The sequence below is a fragment of the Taudactylus pleione genome, unplaced genomic scaffold (assembly GCF_031769625.1).
Source record: "Taudactylus pleione unplaced genomic scaffold, aTauple2 ptg000064l, whole genome shotgun sequence".
Lineage (NCBI taxonomy): Eukaryota > Metazoa > Chordata > Amphibia > Anura > Myobatrachidae > Taudactylus > Taudactylus pleione.
This window is the reverse complement of record NW_028284466.1, coordinates 5,275,885-5,297,363: the sequence shown is the minus strand read 5'-3', so window position 1 is coordinate 5,297,363 and position 21,479 is coordinate 5,275,885. Positions and strand designations below refer to the sequence as shown.

Below are 21,479 nucleotides of genomic sequence, written 5' to 3'. Positions count from 1 at the left end.
TATGACACTGTCCACTTTATGTCCAGTGTTGACCTTTTGACCATTTTGACTGTCTATATTTTGATAGATGTTTTGACTACATCCCCGTGTGATAAACGTTGTGTCTAATACCACCTAATTTCTACTTGGTTAATAAACTTTCCATCTGGTTAAGTTACTTGTTGTGTGGACTAACCGCCACTCGCACATACAGTGCGCATACAGACCAGAACCCCAGCACCCTGCTAATAGCTTCCGAGGTCACTGGTGCGATTACTCTACTAATTATACATTTATTCAGGGAATAGTCCGATTGCAAGTATAGTTTCAGCAATAACTTTGTCTCTTCTCAATGATAAATGAACTATATTTTAGAAGTTAATATTTCCAGACGATGGCCCTGCTTTCAAAAATGTAATACCTCACCCAGTAAATTCACTGTAATATTTTATCACTGGAAAACATCCCCAACTATTATATTGTGGGGCAGTTATCACAACTCAATGATACCACTTTCAGACATACGACCCGTGAATTTCCCTGCTCAGACCTGGGATTTTCACCTCAGCAAAAACCTGGTCTTTTGCTCGAGACCTCCTTTCACACTACACTTGGGACCTGGGAAATTCCCTGGTTGATCCCTTTCAGACATAAGCTGGGTCAGCCTTGGTTTTCTAATAGCCAGGTCTGACAGGCTACTCTCGTTTCACTCTCATACACACACACATACATGTCATACACACGTCACACTGATACACACCGACGCAATCACACACTCCTTCTCCAGCCACCAGACCTCACAACAACGGGCAGCATCTCTGTAGCTAGTGTGCGCCGGCTGCTTCTACACACAGCAGCGCGGACCAGACACCTCTTTCCAATCCATCAGGTAATCGGTCTTCACCCCTTATTGTTCGGGCTATCAAACCACTGACTTCTATTTCCAGATCCAGCGCTGTCAGTTTGTGTCAGTAGGAGGACGCCCCACCTCCAGACAGTCCCGTTTTCTACAGGCAGACCCGAACGGCCAATCAGAGGGCTTCTAGGTGCGAGTAAAATCCCTGGTCACACCATTCAGACTTAACCTGGGTTATCTACCCAGGACAAAAGTCCCGGGAAAAACCCTGGCCAATAGCAGGGGCGACGATCCGGGACTGTAATCCCAGGTGGTGCCTTTCAGACATAAGAGAGTACCGGGTACATTGGCCGAGCCCTGGCAAAAACCCAGGGTTCTCGATAAGTCTGAATGGGGTATAAGAGTGATAGAACTCTGGAGGTGATAAATAGATATAAGCAAGAGGAGAGAGAACAATGGCTGAATACTGAAAGGTGTTCTCTGCAGTCAGACTTACTACTACCATCATAAAAACTAGGCATATCACTCCTCCCAAGTGTCCCGATTTTGGTGGGACACTTGGGAAGCTTCAGGATCCCAGGGTGCAGGGGTGTTTCAAGATTTCACCACTCGCATGGATAATCTAATAGAGAAACCATTATATGAACTTACCAAGCTTTTTAAAAGTAAGCATACATGTAAGCACATATCATCAATATTATCAAGTCACGTGTGGGGGTGCCTATTCTTTGGAAGTTTGGACTTTGTGAAAACTTCTCTGAATACTGGACTTCATCACTATCTACGATTTAACCCTCACCAGGGGTGTTTGACATTTATTGAGTTCCTTTTTCCTATTTTTGTTCATTTTCCTATGTATGGACTGATACGTGGACATTTGGAGTCTTTCTCAGTGTTGGAATACAGACAAGCGCGGAACTGTAAGATTATATTTTTCATGTACATGTATTTTGGACAAATCTGGTGAATTGTCACATAATTTTATTTCTGCAGCTGTGTGAAGCAGCGCCCAAGGTTGTGATTTAATTTTCATACACTAGAATAAGCTCTGCCTTTACTGTGCAGCTCCGAACCACGTTCTCAAGAATTTTCATCTTCTTGCGGGAAACGCGAGACCCTAACTGGTTCTGGGAGCGTCCAGTTGGGGGTAGTGATCAAGCCATCCCATTTAATGGATAGTCTGTTATCTGTGTCCCTTTCCTAGAAGTTGAGGAAAAAAAAAAAAGAGTTGAAAGCCTTGGTAGATTCCAGGAGCCGCCGGAAATTTTATTTCAGAATCCTTGGTATGTACCCTGGGTATACCATTCACTTCTCTACCCAGCAAGCTGACCCTATCGGGGGTAGACGGCCTAATTCTGGGAGATTCCATATTTTCTGTTATCCACCCGTTGTTCCTCCAAGTAGAATGCCTTCATCGAGAAATGTTAGAATTCTTAGTCCTACCTAAAACCTCCTACGAACTAGTTTTAGGTCTGCCTTGGCTTAAATTACATAACCCTGAATTGGTCTAATATGCAAATCCTTGCTTGGGGTCCGGGCTGTTTTCATCAATGTCTGTGTGCTTCCTGTACATATCAATCAAGCTTCTACCGGACCTGCTTTTAAGCCTCCTACTCCTGATCAATTGAAAGTCCTCCTAGATCCAAGTCTGCCAGAACCATATCAGGATTTTGCTGATGTTTTTAATGAACAGGCTGCCGACAAATTACCTCCTCACCGCTCTTGGGACTGTGGCATTGATCTCATTTCTGGGAAAATGCCACCTCGTGGCCGAATTTACCCTCTTTTGGTTCCAGAAACAGCAGCCATGTCCAATTACATAAAAAAAAAACTAGCTAAATGGTTTATCAGACCATCCTCTTCTCCTGCTGGGGCTGGATTCTTCTTTGTTGAGAAGAAAGATGGGGGACTCAGACCCTGCATAGATTACCGTGGACTCAATCTAATTACTATCAAGAACCGATACTTGCTGCCACTCATCTCAGAACTTTTCAACAAGGTTCATGATGCTCACTTTTTCACAAACTTGGATCTTTGCGGGGCCTACTACTTGATCCGCATCAAGGCGGGGGATGTATGGAAAACCGCATTCAAGACCTGAGATGGCCACTTTGAATACTTGGTAAATGCCTTTTGGGTTATGAAATGCACCAGCGGTGTTCCAAGGTTACATGAATGAAATTTTCAAGGACGTCCTTTACAAGTTCATTGTGGTCTATCTAGACAACATTTTATTTTTTTCCAAGGATCTGCAGTCACACGGATTTCATGTACGAGAGGTTTTATCTTGTCTTCGTAACCACTGTCTATATGGAAAGATTTCCAAATGTCTCTTTGAGCAATCCTTCGTGCCATTTCTGGGGCACTTCATCTTTGGAGATTCTCTACAGATGGATCCAGACAAACTGAGTGCCATCTGGGACTGGCCTCTACCTAACTCCCTGAAAGCTACCCAGCGATTCTTAGGGTTTGCTAATTATTATAGATTATTTATTTCAAACTTACCCACTCTGGTTGCTCCCATCACAGCTCTCACCAAGAAGGAAGCCAATCCTTCTCATTGGCCCACTTCAGCAGTAATGGCATTTCAAAATCTAAAAACAGCATTCTCCATGGCACCAATCCTTTGCCAACCACAACTTGAAAACCCCTTCATTCTGAAAGTTGATGCCTCTTTGGTGGGGGTGGGAGCTGTGCTGTCTCAAACTGCTGAGGATGGGAAGACTCACCCATGTATGTTCTTCTCGCAAAAATTTTCTCCAGCTGAGAAAAATTATGTAATCGGTGACCAGGAGTTACTAGCTATATGCTTGGCATTGGAAGAGTGTCGACACCTTCTGGAGGGTGCAAGATTCCCTGTCACCATCATTACAGATCATAAAAAAATTTGGCTTACCTCCAAACAGCTCATCGATTAAAAGCCAGACAAGCTCGTTGGTTCCTCTTCTTCTCTAGGCTTGACTTCAAGCTTCAGTTCCACCTTGGAGTCCTGAACAAGAAAGCTGATGCCCTGTCTCTGCCTATTCTATCTGCACCCGTGGAAGAGGATCAACCTCAAGTTCGCCCAATCCTAGACTCTCTTGTCTTTGCTCCCACTCAACTCCTGTCTCCCCCAATAGGCAAAATCTTTGTTGCTCCACAACTGCATTAAAGCTTACTGACATGGGCCCATGCCTCCCTTTTTTCTGGACATTAAGGCATTCTTAAGACTTACAAATTTTTGCAGCGATCTTACTGGTGGCCTACCATGAAGAAAGATGTTCAAGAGTTCATCATGTCCTGTGTCAAGTGTGCTCAGCATAAAGTCACTCACAATAAAGTCGTGGGACCATTACATTCTTTGCCTGTTCCAGTTGCTCCATGGACACACCTTTCTATGGATTTTATTTCAGAATTACCACCGTCCGAAAGGACATAACACCATTTGGGTGGTTGTGGATCGACTCTCAAAGATGTCCCATTTTATTCCCCTAGTCGGTCTTCATTCTGCTCCTCAATTGGCAAAGATATTCATCTGGGACTTCTTCAGGCTACATGGCTTGCCCAAAGAGATAGTATCCGATCGAGGGGTACAATTCATAGCCAAGTTTTGGAGAGCACTGTGTGCGTCCTGCGGAATTAAGTTAAAGTTCTCTTCTGCCTATCACCCACAAAACAAATGGTCAAACAGAGAGGGTGAATCAAGAGCTGGAAACATTTATCAGACTTTTTGTATCCTCTTCACAGGATGACTGGCTCGATCTTTTACCTTGGGCAGAGTTTTCGCATAACATCAGGTATCATTCTTCTTCTGATTCCACTCCATTTTTTGCAGTCTATGGTAGACATCCACGAGTGCCTGATTTTCAAGAATGACAGTCCATGGAAGTTCCAGCCGTAATTAACTTTGTAGGCTCATTTGTGGACTTATGGAAAAATATTCATTGTTCCTTGAAGAAAGCCTCAAGTAGTTACAAAAAATTTGCTGATAAAAAATGTTTTGTGGTTCTCCTTCTGAGAGTCGGAGGTTGGGTGTGGTTATCATCTCAGAACATTCATGTAAAAGTGCCAAGAATGAAGTTCGCCCCACGCTTCATTGGACCATACCGCATTCTCAAAGTAATAAATCTTGTGTTGTATAAACTAGAACTTCCACCCCAGCTGAAGATCTCCAATACCTTCCATATCGTTCTGTTACATCCTTTGATTCTTAATCAATTTCAACATTCTTCACCTAAAACGCCTCAAGTGCAAACTCAACATGGTGTCGGGTTTGAGATTGAGAGAATTCTTGATTCTTGACATCGATCTAATTGCCTTCAGTATCTTATTAACTGGAAAGGATAGGGACCCAAAGAATGAGCATGGATTAAGGCCTCTGATGTCCATGCAACTTAACTTGTTCAAGCTTTTCACAAAAGATTTCCTGATAAGCCTTGTGGGTGTCCGGAGTCCACCCTGAAAGGTGGGCTACTGTCAGGATTCGGCCTAGGATCGGCCGTTACTCACTACAGCGCTGACTTCCCCTGACTTCTCGTGCAGTCAGACGTCAGATGCGGCGGCGAGTCACGCGCTGAGGATTACGCCTTAGGTGTACTTGGACATCCATGTGCTGTTCCGTGACTTGGTTACCGAGGTTGCCATCATGGGCGCAGCCATGACAGTCTTCATCACCTAACTGACCCTTCGTCCAATGGTAGCATGGTTGTTGTCAGCTGATGCTGTCCGCCAATGAACTGCTACCTTGGGGTATATTACTGGGCTCTGGACAACAGGAAGTTATGTACAACATCGTCACTACTAGTGTTTGCTTTGCCATCACTGTGTTCCAGGTTCCCTTACTCTTCTACACTCGAGTCATTTCTAGTCACTCTCCTGTGCCAGCGGTGCGTCTGATACCTTGTCCGCGTACTCTGTACATCCTCTGAGTACAACCACAGTGTCACTCTCCTGTACCAGTGGTGCGTCTGATACCTTGCCCGCATATTCAGTACAATATCATAGTTCAGAATCCTCGCTAGTGCTTCTTTTAGAAGTACACTGTCTTGGGCCTTATCGTGTTATCTCCCTCCATTTCCCACCTGTATTGGATACCTGACCAAAGGGCCGCGACCTACTTGCTGGGTGCAGCTTAAACCCATATCCCGCTTGGAGGGGTCACTGGTGAACACCTCCCAGCAGGTTAGACTCCGCGCCTTTTGTCAGGTCTCGCCAACATCTGATACTTGTGGATGAGGAGTTCGTACATGCAGGCCCCTCACCTCCAGTTTCTTCCTCAAACCCAGGACCCCAGGACCTCAGCTTTCAGCTCCTCAGTAGGAGATCCCTGAGCCAGTCGTAACAGACAGTTCTGAAATGAGGAAGAATTTTGGCCAAAAGTAGGTATTTCTGGGTGAATAGAGATGGACTTTGGTCAGATCAGAGGCAGGCATTTTTTTTTCCTAATTTTGCATGTCTAAATGTTGTAATGTATGGGGTAAAACCTATATTAAGAATATTTTAATGCATTCACCCCTAAATATTTATATTAGACATATAGCAGGAAAATTAGAAATATATAGAGTTAGGAGCCCTTTAAGTTCCCACCTTTACTATTTTGTTCATGGCGGAGACACAGACTGCTTGATTAAAAAAGACCAAATCATTAGAGCCTATATGACTAAGGGCCTGATTCCGACCCGCTAGCTAGATGCGGCCGCTCGCTCTCAGCGTATGGAAATTTTGCAAAGTGATGTCAAGGCAGACGCTTGCTCGGCAAGGCATAAGCACGCCCACTATGTCTTGGCGAGCGATCACTTTGTGTTTACAGACGCCCACCAGGCTGTCTTTAGCCGCCCACTAGCGTACGTCATCTCCAGGAAGTATATTCAACCATCGGTACATCGGGTTACATCGGATCTGACCACAGAGCTTGCGGTTGACTGTACCCTACCGCAAGCACTGCGAGCACATCAGTGTATTTTTCAGCCACGTGACGTGTACTATGACGCTGCCTGTTAATTATGCACGCCCCAGAAAAAGGCGTCTGCAACTCCACTCCCCCGTTACTACTGCCCTGCCCCTGTTACCACCCACAAATGGCCTCTCTCCTGTCACCCATTCCACTGGGCTGTCTTTGCAGGGCGATCAAGCAAAATTCGATCACTCGTACTAGTTTGCGCACGCGCACTGTGAACTACACGCATGAGCACATTAGCAAACATCGTCTGCAAGGAGTGGCCGCTTGCTAGCGAGCGAGTCTGAATCAGGCCCTAAGTCTATTTATGGCTAATTTTCTGACGAAGCAAAAATACATCTGCTTTGACTTCTCTCCTTTTTAGGGACAATCTAAGCTTATAACAACTATTGTGCTTAATATTTGTTAGTTATGTTGTAACAATAACAGTAATATAACTTTTTATTGTAAGGTTTTACTTGTTCAGTTGCGACAACACAAGCAATCTCCAGCAGACCAGACAGAGGTTACACAGCTACTGTGTCTGCAATAAAGGTACATATCCCAGTATTCTCCCATTGTGTCTAAATTACAGTAATTACAGGAATATGTACTTACCCCAGCCAGCTATGCATAATTTCAGGATGTATTTATGGACATAAGAATTAAAGACTTTGACAAATGCAAAGTACATGTGTACAGCCTCCAGTCCCATCCACGTGAAGGATGTCAGTAAGAAGTAATGGAGGATGGCAGCAGTAGAGATGCACAGACCCCGATTTCTGAACGATGACAACCAGTTATTGACCAAGAAAGTCAAATTAAGCATCAATAGCGAAAAAGCGAGATTCATCAATATTTTAGAAGGGTAATCCTTTCTCAGCTGCCTACAAAGAAACAAAAACAGAACACTTTTGTAATACATTACATACAAACTGGAGTTATTATTCTGCCATTGTGACATTAAGGTCATGGGGTCTCATTCAGACCCGCTCGCAAGTGGGTCGATGGTTGTGCATTGCGCACGCAGAAATTCACTCGCTCCGGGGCTCGCTACAAACGGGGCGGCTGTCGATGTTGATCGACAGCTCGCCCCGTTTTGTATGCGGGGTGGGGGGGTGGCTGGACAAACGGGGGTGTTCCTGAAGGAACGCCTGCCGTTTGTGGGCGGCCCTACTGACATCACCAGTGATGTCAGTAGTGAGGTTCCGGCTCTATTAGAGCAGGAAGCTGCCTGGGGCTTGCGGCAGACGAGACCCTACCACAAGGGTCTCGTTGCAAGCCCGATGGTCGCGACCATCGCGACTATCATCTGGCCGCTCACAAAAGCTGTGGGTGGTCACCCACAGCTTAGCGAGCGGCCAGGAGGCCGGCTTTTAAAAAAACAAAGTGGCCGCCCTCTTTCATAGCGAGCGCTCGCTTTTTGTGAGCGGCTCTGAATAAGGTCCATGGTGTATTGTGTACAGAGGCCCTGATTCAGAGCCGGACGCTCTGACAGAGCACTCGCTCTGAATCAGGGCCGGGCATTTTTTTTTTCAGAAAGGCCTCTTGGCCGCTCGCATAGCTGTGGGTGACTACCCACAGCTATAGCGAGCGGCCATGATTATGGCTCCCTTCATGCCTCTCAGAAGTACCGGCGTCCCTAACATTAGAGGAGCCTTGACGTTGGCCCGGCGCTTAATCATATATTTGCAAATGTATGCAACTAATACCTCTGAATTCTGTTATCATGTAGGATTCAAGTATTTTTGCCAATATTGCTGCAGTGTGCTGTAGGGAATATCCTTTTTTTTCTCTGGTTCAGTGTAAACCCCACCCTTTACAAGCACCTGGGCAATATCATTAAGCTGATTTGAGCGATCACCATACTTTCTATTTGTACTTCTGAGAGGCATGAAGGGAGCTAGCATTGGGAGGATGTGCTAGTCCTTATAGTGCCATTTGGAGTTTTCTGGGGTACCTCCCCGGTGAGTCAGCTCTCGGCTTATATATGTGCTGTTATCATGCAGTACATTAATTGTAATTATATGACCCAGAGTGGGTGCTACTATTTGGTAGCAATAATTATTTTGGGGTGAGCGTTTGGGCGTGGGGCCCCCAGGGTTATTCTGGCTGGGCCTTTTTCAGGGTATCACCACTTAATTCACATAATTACTTTTCCATCACTTTTCTATTTGTTTGTTTATTATCTATGTAATTTTAATTCTTTCTTATTATATTAACACTTATTGATTTATCTTTCACACAACTATACTTTACACTTCACTATCACCTTTCTTCCATTTTCGTGTGATGCCCTGGGAATGGTCCTTGGCTGGATTCTTTTGGGGTGCCTTGCGCCTCGGACGTGAACCCCTTAATGTTAGGGACGCCGGTATAGAGGAGCCTTGACGTTGGCCCGGCGCTTAATCATATATTTGCAAATGTATGCAACTAATACCTCTGAATTCTGTTATCATGTAGGATTCAAGTATTTTTGCCAATATTGCTGCAGTGTGCTGGAGGGAATATCCCTTTTTTTCTCTGAATGCATAACTAGTCTGAACTCTTGGAAAGTAGTAATTCTGATTAAAACATTTCCTGTGGATAAAACTGGGACGAACCTGGAAAAACCTGGATACTGTACCAGAGATTAGTGCATTACCCATAATGCTTTACACTCAGCAGATCAAAGCGATGTGAGCAATTGGCACTATTTCATATTGCTGATATTTTCATTGTATGACTCTCTTGGGTTTTAGAATTTCAGTGAGCAGAACAAAATGAAGTGACAAAATAAATAAAAAGAACAGTAAAGAACATAAAAATAACTCAGGTCTCGGTCGGCTCTTCTTCTTAACAGTATTGCCCTTATCTGGATCTCTCTGGAAGAAGCAATTGCAGCCATTTACTTCTCGAAGGACAGTTTTATGAGGGGAAGCTTGGGTGAATATACTGTAAAATAAAACTTACACATTCCCTTTATTATGTTCTGATTTCTAGTACAATATTTTATGCATTGTATCTTGCAGAATGTACTTTATCCTAGCAAAAACTCACCTGAACATTCCATATGTTACAAGGGAAAACCCTAGACACAGACAAGCGATGCCACATGCCACATAAGACAGGAGGCTCAGTATATAGTCATCAAAAGGGTTTATAGGTGTTCTAGAAATATCCTGAAAGGAAGTGGAAATCCCAGGTCAGTATTTCTGTATTAAACCCCATAAAATATTTGTGTCCAAACCTTTGACTCAAGATTTTTAATCTACAAATATACATAAATTTCAGAATTGTAATATGTCAAATGCAGAAAACTATTTCCATGAAACACTGGTGTAGGTGCTGACAATACCTGCGTGAAAAGCATCAGTCTCTTGTACATCCCTTAGATGGCTGTTTTATATTGACATTCAATATCAATGTGCTCTACACATTATGTATCTTCTACATCTCTATATTATAGCATTATTCATCTCATATGTCTCACATGACTGTTTTCTACCAATCATCGATCTTCTATGTCGTGTTCTACCAATCATTCATCTTCTACGTCATTGTGTTTTTCCCATCATTCATCTCCTGCATCACTGTGTTCTACCCATCATTCATCTTCTACGTCACTGTGTTCTACCAATCATTCATCTTCTACGTCATTGTGTTTTTCCCATCATTCATCTTCTATGTCACTGTGTTCTACCCATCATTCATCTTTTACGTCACTGTGTTTTTCCCATCATTCAATGTCTATGTCACGGTGTTCTGCCCATCAATCATCTTAAACGTCACTGCGTTCTATTCATCATTCATCTTCCAAATCACTGTGTTCTATTCATTATTCATCTTCCAAATCACTGTGTTTTACCCATCATTAATCTTCTACGTCACTGTGTTCTATTCATTATTCATCTTCCAAATCACTGTGTTTTACACATCATTCATCTTTACATCACTGTGTTCTATCCATCATTCATCTTCTACACCACTGTGTTCTGCAACCTAGCCTCTCTGGTACACTGTGAATGGCTTGAATATGGCTACAATGTGACTAATTTGTAATATTTAGGGAAAAATTACCAGTGTCGGAGCATCTCAGTTGCACAAAGCGCCTTGCGCCTTATTGTTTAAAGAGGCTAGATTTATGAAGACACATCTGTACATTCATCTTCTACATCACTGTGTTCTACCCATCATTCATTTCTACATCACTGTGTTTAACCTTTCACTCAACTCATACATCATCCATTATTCATCTGTTATATTACTCATTCTAACCATTTGTTGTGTACTTGATTATGTTCTAGCTAGAGATGAGCGGTTCGGATTCGGAGGAAGGACATCTGGAATCTGAGTACACCCGAGCTCAAGCTCGGATGTTCCCGTCTGATTCCTTGAGGCCGAATGTAACCCGGCTGACGTCGGATTCTCGCGAGACTTGGGTGACGTTTGGCCACGATAAAAGGCTCGGCGCCATTTCACGCTTCACGCTGCGCAGAGCTGAGCTATGCATGTTACTTAGTTAGGACGGTGGGAGGGATTTCGGAGTGGCGGGGGCTGATCGCAGGCACACACAGCTGTATTAGCCTGGCCATGTACTATGCAGAGGACAGTAGACATTTGTTTTGTGCTGTACTCTAATATGCTTACAAGCACAGTGACTTCTTTGGCATAAGCCCTCTGTGTATAGAAGCGCTGTGACTGCTTGGGCATTAGTCTTCTGTATACAAACAAGCACTGTGACTTCTTGGGCATAAGCATTCTGTGTATAAATTTAAAATAAAGTAAAATAAAGTAAAAGCACTGTGCCTTCTTGGGCATAAGCCCTCTGTGTATAAAAGCACCGTGACTAATTGGGCCTTAGGAGCTCATTCAGACTCATTCGCAAGCGGCCGCTCGCTTGTTTGTGGCCGATGGTAAGCGACCGCGCATGCGCACGCTTAGTTCTGCATGTAAGCGTACTACTCGGAGCGATCGGAGTCTGCTCGCTCGCCCAGCAAAGACAGCCCAGTGTGAAAAGTGACAGGAGAGGCCGTTTGTGGGTGGTAACAGGGGCAGGACACTAAAAACGGGGGAGTGGAGGTGTGAACGTAGGCGTCGGGGACATCTTAAGAGAGGAGGGGGCCCATGTGCACTCCTTGTGCGGGGCCCCCTCCTCTCTCCCCAGTGGCCAGCAGCCGACTGATGCGGCTGGCCAGCTACCGGAGCATTAGTAAACTCCGGGCACTAGGGGCGGCCATTTTCCGGTGTTCTGAGCAGCGCTGACACCCGACGGGGTACCACAGACAGGTAAGTTTAAACCAATATGAGTGCAGGGTGTGCGGTGCGGGGCCCCCCTGGACACGGGGGCCCATGTGCCCCGCACACACTGCGCCCATTATAGATACGCCACTGGTAGGCGTGCCTGAGTGTTTCAATGCCATTTCAGAGGCGTGCATAATTTTCAGCCAGCGTCATAGTACACGTCACCTGCCTGTTTTTTTACACTGTAGTCATCACAGTGCTTGCGGTAAGATAAGGCAACCACAAGCGCTGCAAGCCCTTCTGATGGTCCTCAATGTACCAATGTTTTAATAAACGTCCTGGAGATGACGTGCGCTAGTGGGCGTCTCTACATACGCTAACGGGCATCTATAGACACAAAGTGATCGCTCGCCAACACAAAGTGATCGCTCGCCAACACAAAGTGGGCGTGCTTATGCCTTTCCGAACGAGCAAGCGCCTGCCATGCCATCTCTTACCCGTATTTGCATATGCTGGGTGCGAGCGATCGCATTTAGTGAGCGGCTCTGAATGAGATCCTTAGCCCTCTGTATACAAGCACTGTGACTTCTTGGGCATAAGCCCTTTGTGTATAAAAGTACCTTGACTAATTGGGCCTTAGCCCTTTGTATACAAGCACTGTGACTTCTTGGGCATAGGCCCTCTGTGTATTCAAGCTCCGTCACTGCTTGGGCCTTACCCTCTGTATACAAGCACTGTGACTTCTTGGGCATAAGCCCTCTGTGTATAAAAGCACAGTGACTAATTGGGCCTTAGCCCACTGTACACAAGCACTGTGACTTCTTGGGCATAAGTTCTCTGTGTATAAAAGCACTGTGACTCCTTGGGCCGTAGCCCTGTGTGTATACAAGCACCGTAACTCCTTGGGCCTTAGGGCCTGATTCAGAGTTGGGAATAGAGTGAGATCTCTCTCTCAACTGTGAACCTGAACAAACCATATTGCAATGCAAGGGGTGTAAATACACACTTTTTTTGCATTTGGGGTTAATACTGGCTGCTTTTGCATGAAGTCCACAAATACTGCACAGCTTTATTATTACTCTACAATTTAGATGTCAGTTTGAAAATAGTGCAGCATGGTTTCACCAAGATGATCAGTTGAGAGCGATCTCACTCTATTCCCAAGTTTGAATCAGGCCCTTAGCCCACTGTGTATACAAACACCATGACTCCTAGGGCTGTAGCCCTCTGTGTATATAAGCATCTGTGACTCCTTGGGCTGTAGCCCACTGTGTAAACAAGTACTGTGACTCTGCAGGCCGTAGCCCAATGTGTATACAAGCACTGTGACTACTTGGGCCGTAGCCCACTGTGTATACAAGCCGTACTCCACTGGGTGGGAGGGCCCAAGGACAATTCCATCTTGCAATACCTTTCATTTCTGCCACTGCTGTGCGGCAATGTTTCATAGAAGTGCTTTAAACTGCGGTGTCTGTGACGCTGCTCTGTCGCTTAGTAACCAGCCAGCTCCCTGCAGCCTTTGGCCAATAATGGTGCAAACAATATTGTAAGCTGTGAGGTGGTCTAAATTGACTGTAAATGACTGGAAATGAATGTTATTGATGTTAATAATACTCTAGGAACAAAAAAAGGCCAAATTATGTGATTTTAGCTTTTTTTGGCAATTTAAAACAAATATCCAAATCCAAAACCAGTCATGGCAGGTTTAGCAAATCCAAATCCAAAGCCGGACGACCAATCAGAGCCAAATCCAAATCCAGCAAAAATGGCCCGGCGCATTGTTCCGATATACAGTATGACTACTCATCATTTGTCTTATACATGATTGTGTTCTATTCTTCATTCATCTAATACATGCTGTGTCTTACTAGACAAATGTTTAATGCACAATTGTGTTGTACTCATTATATGTCTCATACATGATACCGTACATACATCATTTGTTTTATTCAAGATGGTGTTCTATTCATCATATTTACATGTTCGGCTAACAGACTTGACTGCTGCAGACACTCATCACCTGCTGTCTTTTCCCACTGTATTACTCTCGCTCCAATAGGAACTGAGTTGATCTGCAATGTTTGGAACTGCCCCGTAGTATGATGATGCCCCAGCACAGCCAATAAGATTGTGCCTTGTCATAAAAAATAGCCAATCCAGCAACAATTGTCGGAGAGATCATACCCCACCTTCCAGGAATGTCCTGCTTCAGTGGGACCCACAGCTATCATGCACTGTTATTATCATTGCATTCTAGCCATTATATGCGTTATGTATTACTGTACAAAAAAAACTGCAACCACCATGATGCAAAAAGTTGTTCTAAAATACTTTTTAAGTATTTAAATATATAATGCATATAATATACACAAATACAGAAATATGTCACTAGAACATATATTTAGACTTATAAAATAACACATTGGCAATAACCATTGTATTCGGTTACATTTGACCCATACTGCTAATGTCTATTAATGCATTTCTATATGAAAGAGAGACTACCATTTATTACATATACACATGTAATGTTTGTACTCTTTGTATTTAAGGCTAGTTATATGGTAAATGCCTCTATGACATATCAGAATATTAATGGACAATTGTTCTCTAATCATTTATAGGAGAGGGATTAGTGGTTTGAAATTGAGTACTAATAATACTTAAAGTTTTTGTTGGTCCCTGTAATGGACGAGTGCCCATTTTACAAACTAGTTTCTGTAAGTGGGTAAAATTGAAGAGTTTATTTCTTTAGTAATGTGTACTGTACTTACAAGTAGTACTCCAAAGTGCGTCAGATGGCTGCAATGACATGATGTATAGGTCATGCTTGTTGAGGTTACTGAACACCCGGATATGTTCCATCCACCCAAATTATCTGCGACAGAAAGAGATGACATAAGACTTAGCTCACTTTGTTAATATTATCCAATCAGCATCATCAAAATCAGAATAATGTAGTTATTATCCATTAAAACAGCTTAGGCATTGATGTCCGTTCTCCAAGATGTTAGGATAGCAAAGAAAAAAAATCTTTGTCTAGGAAAGAGCTGCTGTGATGTTTATTTTAATGTGCATTTAGATGGTATGGATGGGAATTCTGTCATTCTGCAATTTACTTGCCTTGAATTCGAAAACTCACAGTACACCCAGTATATGTGTTTTACTAAAGTTACAACTAGCACTCTGGCATGTATAAGATAGGTCATTAGCAGTGGTATAACATCACTCTCAACGCCTGGCAGCAACAGTCCACTAACACCTCTTGCCTCAGTGGCAAACGCAGGATTTCTAGAGGGAGGTTTCCAAATGCTTGAGTTTAGAGTGAGTCTGGCCAGTCCATGAAGAGGGTAGAATTAGCACTTCAAAAAGCTTTAATATGCATCATACAAAGAGTATTGTGTGTCATAATTCCAGCATATAGAGGACCAGCAATCACAGTAAGCCATTAAATGCGGCAGTAGGGCCATCCTGCCTGAGCTGGATGTTTTTATCTTAGATGTGGGCACCATTCCAGAGTATTAGAGCAAGTCCAGGACTCTGGGAAGAGCAGAATAACCTAGCACTGCCCTTGACATATATGTACATATTGGGCTCTATAGCAGCACATCCCTAACAGTGAATGTTTTCCAGATCTCCTAGATGGTGCACAGGTCATTTATTACTGACTGACACAAGTTAAAAGATCCACAGGTGGTGCTAATTATTTAATTTGTGATACTGTGAAGAACATGCAGCACTAGTAAAATTATATTACATATATTACTATTTCTATTGTGGTCATTGTGTGGGCTGGGGAGGGGGGTTTCCAGGCAGACGGAACCTCCCCCCCTGCGTTTGCCTATGTGCCTACCCTCCAACATGACCCCTTTCCACCAGGTACAAAATGCTCTGTTCCTGGTCTTCCCACCTAATTTGTGATTACAGTCACCTGTGTTGAACTAGTTGACGGGTGTTTCAGCACCGGTGGCTACAATCATAAATTAGGTGGAAAGTCCAGGAACAGAGCATTTTGTACCTGGTGGAACGGGTCATGCTGGAGGGTCTGCTCTAGAGCAGTGCAGGAAGGAGCTGCACACAGTGCAATATTTGTAACTTGCCATATGCTGCCTCCCTAAAGCTGGCCACACACTAGACCAACTTTCATCCAACCATCCAACTTGTTGATTGGTTGGAATGAAAATCTGGTAAGGTATGAAAGCAAATGACAATCAGCAATTTGCTCCCAAATGCTGGCAAATGGTCAAAAACTATTTGAACAAATTGTTTAGATCAAATATTTAACAACTTGTCTGACGACCATTTTCATCATCATTTACTCTCATACGTTACCAGATTTTCATTCCAATCAACAAGTTGGATGGTTGGATGCAAGTTGGTCTAGTGTGTGGCCAGCTTTACACTAGAGGCAGTGTATGACCCACCCAGATATGGTGCCCTAGACTGCACTCCCACCACATACCTATTTGTGGTAACATTAGATAGTAATGATCATGTGATCAAACTCGTTGGAATCCAGTCATTGAGTACAATGTGAAGTGTGAACCTCTTCCAAACAAGCGGAGATAAGTAATCATCTGGCCACATTTTCAAAATCATCTTGATAAAGACTTATTATAAGTCAAAACACGTTGGCAGAGTGGACTAGTGGTCCCCAACTTTAGACGTTCTGTCGGCAAACACTTCTGGACTATGTACCTGGGTTCTATTTGTGTTCGCTGTGATTTATCTGACATGCACAATTACATCTGCTGTCCGGTAGGAAGTGAATCCCACAATTTTAATATAATTCTTATGTTCAATATATGTATCTGGTCGTTTGTCCTGGCTTATTAAATGTTTTGTTTGACCTACTACACTTAAATTTTTTATTTCCATGTGGATTTATTACAACAAATGGATGGAATTTGGATGAAGATTATAAATCTTAGGAGCTCATTCAGACCCGGATGCAATGCAGCGGCACTCGTAACCGGCTGATTTTTGCTTTCTGCGCATGCATATAAGCCGCAGTGCGCGTGCGCAAGCCAGTCTTAGCGATCGGGAATCGGTCGCTCAAAGTACACAGACTGAGCGCTACTTTGAGTGACAGATAGTGCCGTTTGTGGGTGGTGTCAGGGGAAGGTCTATGTAAACGGGCATGTGCATGTGTGAACGCAGGCGTGCCTGTGTGTTCTAACGGCGTTTCATGGGCGTGCATAATTAGCATTAAGGCGTCATTGTACACTTCACCTGGTTGTATTTCAGCCTGCAGTGATCGCAGTGCTTGCGGCAGGGTAGGGTCTACCTCAAGGGCTACGAGCAGCTCCGATGGCTCTCGATGTTACTGTTACATACACTTTCTGGAGATGACATGTGCTAAGAAAGAAAAGGGGGCATCTTTAGACCGGCGTGCATTCACTCTGCCATCGCTCTCTAAGACATAGAGGGCGTCCTTAAGCCTTGCAGTGCGATCGCGAAATTTGCATACCCTGCCCCTGGCTGCGAAAGTGCATCCAGGTCTGAATCGCCCCCTTAGTCTCATGTGATCAGCCTAAAGAACCTTCTACATGCTTTTCATAAAGCCGTCGCAGAGTAAGTATATTACTCAAAGGGATTTGTGTCCCATACGCTGGATTCCATCATTTGGTTCCTGGGACATTATACCACTCTGATTTCTGAGCACCTTTTTTGGTAATTGCGAACGTTTATAGATTTACACTATGCTGTGTTTTTTTCATGCATTCTTTTACATGTTTGGTGGGAATTCCATGTGACCATCTTGGTGGAGACGAATCTGTAACGGTTATCTAGATTTAGGGACTATTGTTGGGACATTTCTTTAGCTCCTATTTTGTACATATTTGTTTGTTTATATCACATATTAAAACATGCCTGATCGGCACCATACAGCCGGTAGCGCCACTACAGAGCCACCTGGAGCATCCAAGCCTCTGCAGCTGCTCTTCCCAGAGCCGGCAGCCAAGTAAGCGACAGAGCAGCGGCACAAACGCACGGCAGTTTAAAAAATATAGGACATCTATGAAACATTGCCACACAGCAGTGGCGGACAGGATAGGAGTTTAATAAACTATAAAAATTACAGTCAGCAGTGCCCCAAACAGTGCAAAATTCAAAGAAAAAAGGTGCAAGAAGGAATTGTCCTTTGGATACAGTATGTGAGATATTAAAAAAGGACATACACAGTTTAACAAACCAAGCACTTCAGCGACATCGACTGACACTTTTAGTTACTGTCCTTGGTTTGTGTGGGCCCCCACAAAACTATGTTTTGGAAGGACTACCGCCAATCATTAAGGAGGAGGTTGATGATGAGGGTGTTGGTGGTGGAGATTGGATGTGTTGGTCCAAAGTGCTGATAACTGATACTGGACTGCTTTTTATTAACTTACAAATTATTATAATTTTGGTAAATAAATTGCATGAACTAGCTGCAAATGACATAACAGGGAGGAGTTTCCTAGATGGTTAACATCCCTACCTCTACTAACTTTGGCTTCACAAATGATGCCTTCACAAATGTTGACAGGATTTGGGTTAAAGTAATTCAACACCCAAGAGGTGGCTTTTCTGGTCTTATCCCCAGGAATGACAATGGCTTTCTTGTTATTACAAGCAAGAACTGCTGCCACTGGTGGCTGATTTACACAAACAACATCCTCATTAGAGTCAGATAGGACACAAATATCCCCCTCATCCTCCTGTTGCACTTCCTCAACACTATTATCTTCAATTTCTATTATTTCACCATCAATACTAGCACAGCCATCATGGCCTCAGTGATCCGCTGTGCAGCTGGGTGACAGCCGTCATACTTGCTTCCTCTGCGCTGGACGGAGCACATCCCTGGATGGACACAGCCTAGCCCCTGGATGGACATAGCCTAGCCCCTGGATGGACACAACACAGCCCTTCTGGATGAATAGCACAGCCCTTGGACAGACACAGCACAACCCCACACTTCAGAGTACTGCAGCAGTGAAGTAAATGGCGCTGATCACCGCGGGGATGTACTTATAAGCAATCCAAAACCCGCGAGAATCCGACGCAGGATTGGTGACTTTCTGCCTCGTTTTCGGACTTGAGTCAGACAGGAAGACCCGAACCTGACTCGCATCCAGTTCGGATTCGCTATGTTCTCATTAACTATGACATAATGCCCTGGCAAAAATGTATTTTCCATAATATAAGTTTTATTTTAAAGGCCCTTTTGAGTGCCTACTTTTCTAAATACTATACATATGTATATATAATATACATATAAAAAAAATTTCTATAGCGCCACCCCCAGTAGTTCCACCCACAGTTCTTGCACCTATTTTTCCCGAATAATAGCCTTGAGGAAGACTGTAGTATTAAACATAAACCAACGATTTTGGGTTGGGGGGGGGTCAAGATATAATTTTGGCACCCCTAAATCACCCCCTAAGGGGCAGCTGGAGTAACCCTGCCACACCACTTACCTGATGACAGATCAGTAAGCCTGAGGGGTCTTTGTTTTGCGGATTTGGCCTATGTATGCCGACATCACAGTCTCCTCACTCACAGACACAACACTGGCACAGCGCTACCACGCAGCTTCGGGAACATATGCAGCCAATAGTGCGTTCCTGTACAGACAAGTTGACTGCCGGGAGTTGTAGTCTGGCGTAGGTTTAGGAGCTCTAGGACTACAGAGACCATCATGCACAGTGCAGCCCATCACCAGTGACTTCTACCTATATACCCTGTACACTCCCCTCTCTGCAGCAATCAGCGTCACACAATCAGCAATAGAGCAAACACAGTGGGCTCAATCCTATTGGGTGTGAGTTTGTTTCATGTACTAATGTGCACCTGAGAAATGTGAGATCCAATTAGAAATGCCTATTTGTAGTACTCACGGCGAGGCTGTGCGACTTTTCTACAACATACGACCTGGGACAAGTGCATGAAAAAGTGGGGAAACATTCCTGGACTCCAAAAAAGTGGCAACTTAGAGAGCAGGGCTATTTTTATTAGTGGTTTAAAATGATAGCAAGAAAATGCTTTTCGGCAAATTAAAGTCTTTCCAGCAGTCTGGGCTTCAGAAAAATGTCTGTATAGTAATTTTGCAGTGTTTTATACAAGTTTGTAAAAGTTGGATCAAACACATTTACCTCTCATCTGCATGTTCAACCCCCCCTACTATCAATACAACACCTCCAAATACCTGTCCCACATCATTTTCACCTCCACATACCTGTCCTACATCATTTACACCTCCAAATACCTGTCCTACATCATTTACACCTCCACATACCTGTCCCACATCATTTACACCTCCACATACCTGTCCCACATCATTTACACCTCCACATACCTGTCCCACATCATTTACACCTCCACATACCTGTCCCACATCATTTACACCTCCACATACCTGTCCCACATCATTTACACCTCCACATACCTGTCCCACATCATTTACACCTCCACATACCTGTCCCACACCTCCACATACCTGTCCCACACCTCCACATACCTGTCCCACATCATTTACACCTCCACATACCTGTCCTACATCATTTACACCTCCACATACCTGTCCTACATCATTTACACCTCCGCATACCTGTCCTACATCATTTACACCTCCGCATACCTGTCCTACATCATTTACACCTCCACATACCTGTCCCACAACATTTACACCGCCACATACCTGTCCCACACCTCCACATCACTTTTATTTCCCTACCTTTTCATCTGCTCAGGGAGATGTGCACAAAAAAACTCGCAAAATTTCATTAAAAAAAAATCAATGTGAGTTTGGAATTGGATTGCAAACAATATTCGCTGTGCAAGTTCGCTGTGAGAATGGCTTGCAGGACCCTCCTTGCAGCTAATATGCACCCTGCTATTCCCTGCACTACACACACACACACCATTGCAAATCTGAAGGTATAAAACAAGAAAAAAAATTCAGGGATTAAAAAAAAGTACACATTGCAAACACTGCAAACTTTGGCCCTCATTCAGAGCCACTCGCTAGCGGCAGTACGCTCGTTCCGAGCGATGTTCGCACATCTGCGCATGCGTACGGTTTTTAGTACGCATGCGCGAACCAGTCAGTGCGGCCGAAAAACATTTGTACGCAATATAGCGAGTGCCTGCTATTTTGAGTGACAGAATGAGGCGTATGTGGGTGGTAGCAGGGGAAGGTGCTTGAAAACGGGGAGTGGAGATCCGTTCGCAGGCGTGCTTAAAGGTCAAAACGTGCGTTTTATGGGTGTGCATAATTAATATAGCAGCGTCAATGACCACGTCACTTGGTTTTTTTTAACTCAGAACTGCTCGCAAAATAGCGGTTGAAAAAACCAACCACAAGAATAGCGAGCAGTTCATATCCTGTTCGATGTACTCGATTAATCTAATAAATAGCGGACATGACGTATGGTGCGAGCGGCCAGGGGGCGTTTTTAAGAAATAAAAGAGCGTATGTTTTGCTCGCTCATTCAGACTTCGAGGTGTGAACAGACTGCAATG

At 44.0% G+C, this 21,479-nt stretch overlaps 1 protein-coding gene across 1 annotated transcript in view; it reads right to left on the bottom strand.

Annotated features, from left to right (window-relative positions):
• Window positions 1-21,479, bottom strand: part of ADGRG4 (adhesion G protein-coupled receptor G4) — a 127,636-nt gene that overhangs the window by 13,994 nt on the left and 92,163 nt on the right. The window contains 3 exon segments of the mRNA XM_088465848.1: window positions 7,368-7,636; window positions 9,789-9,910; window positions 14,747-14,850. Coding sequence (XP_088321974.1) covers window positions 7,368-7,636; window positions 9,789-9,910; window positions 14,747-14,850 — 495 coding nt within the window.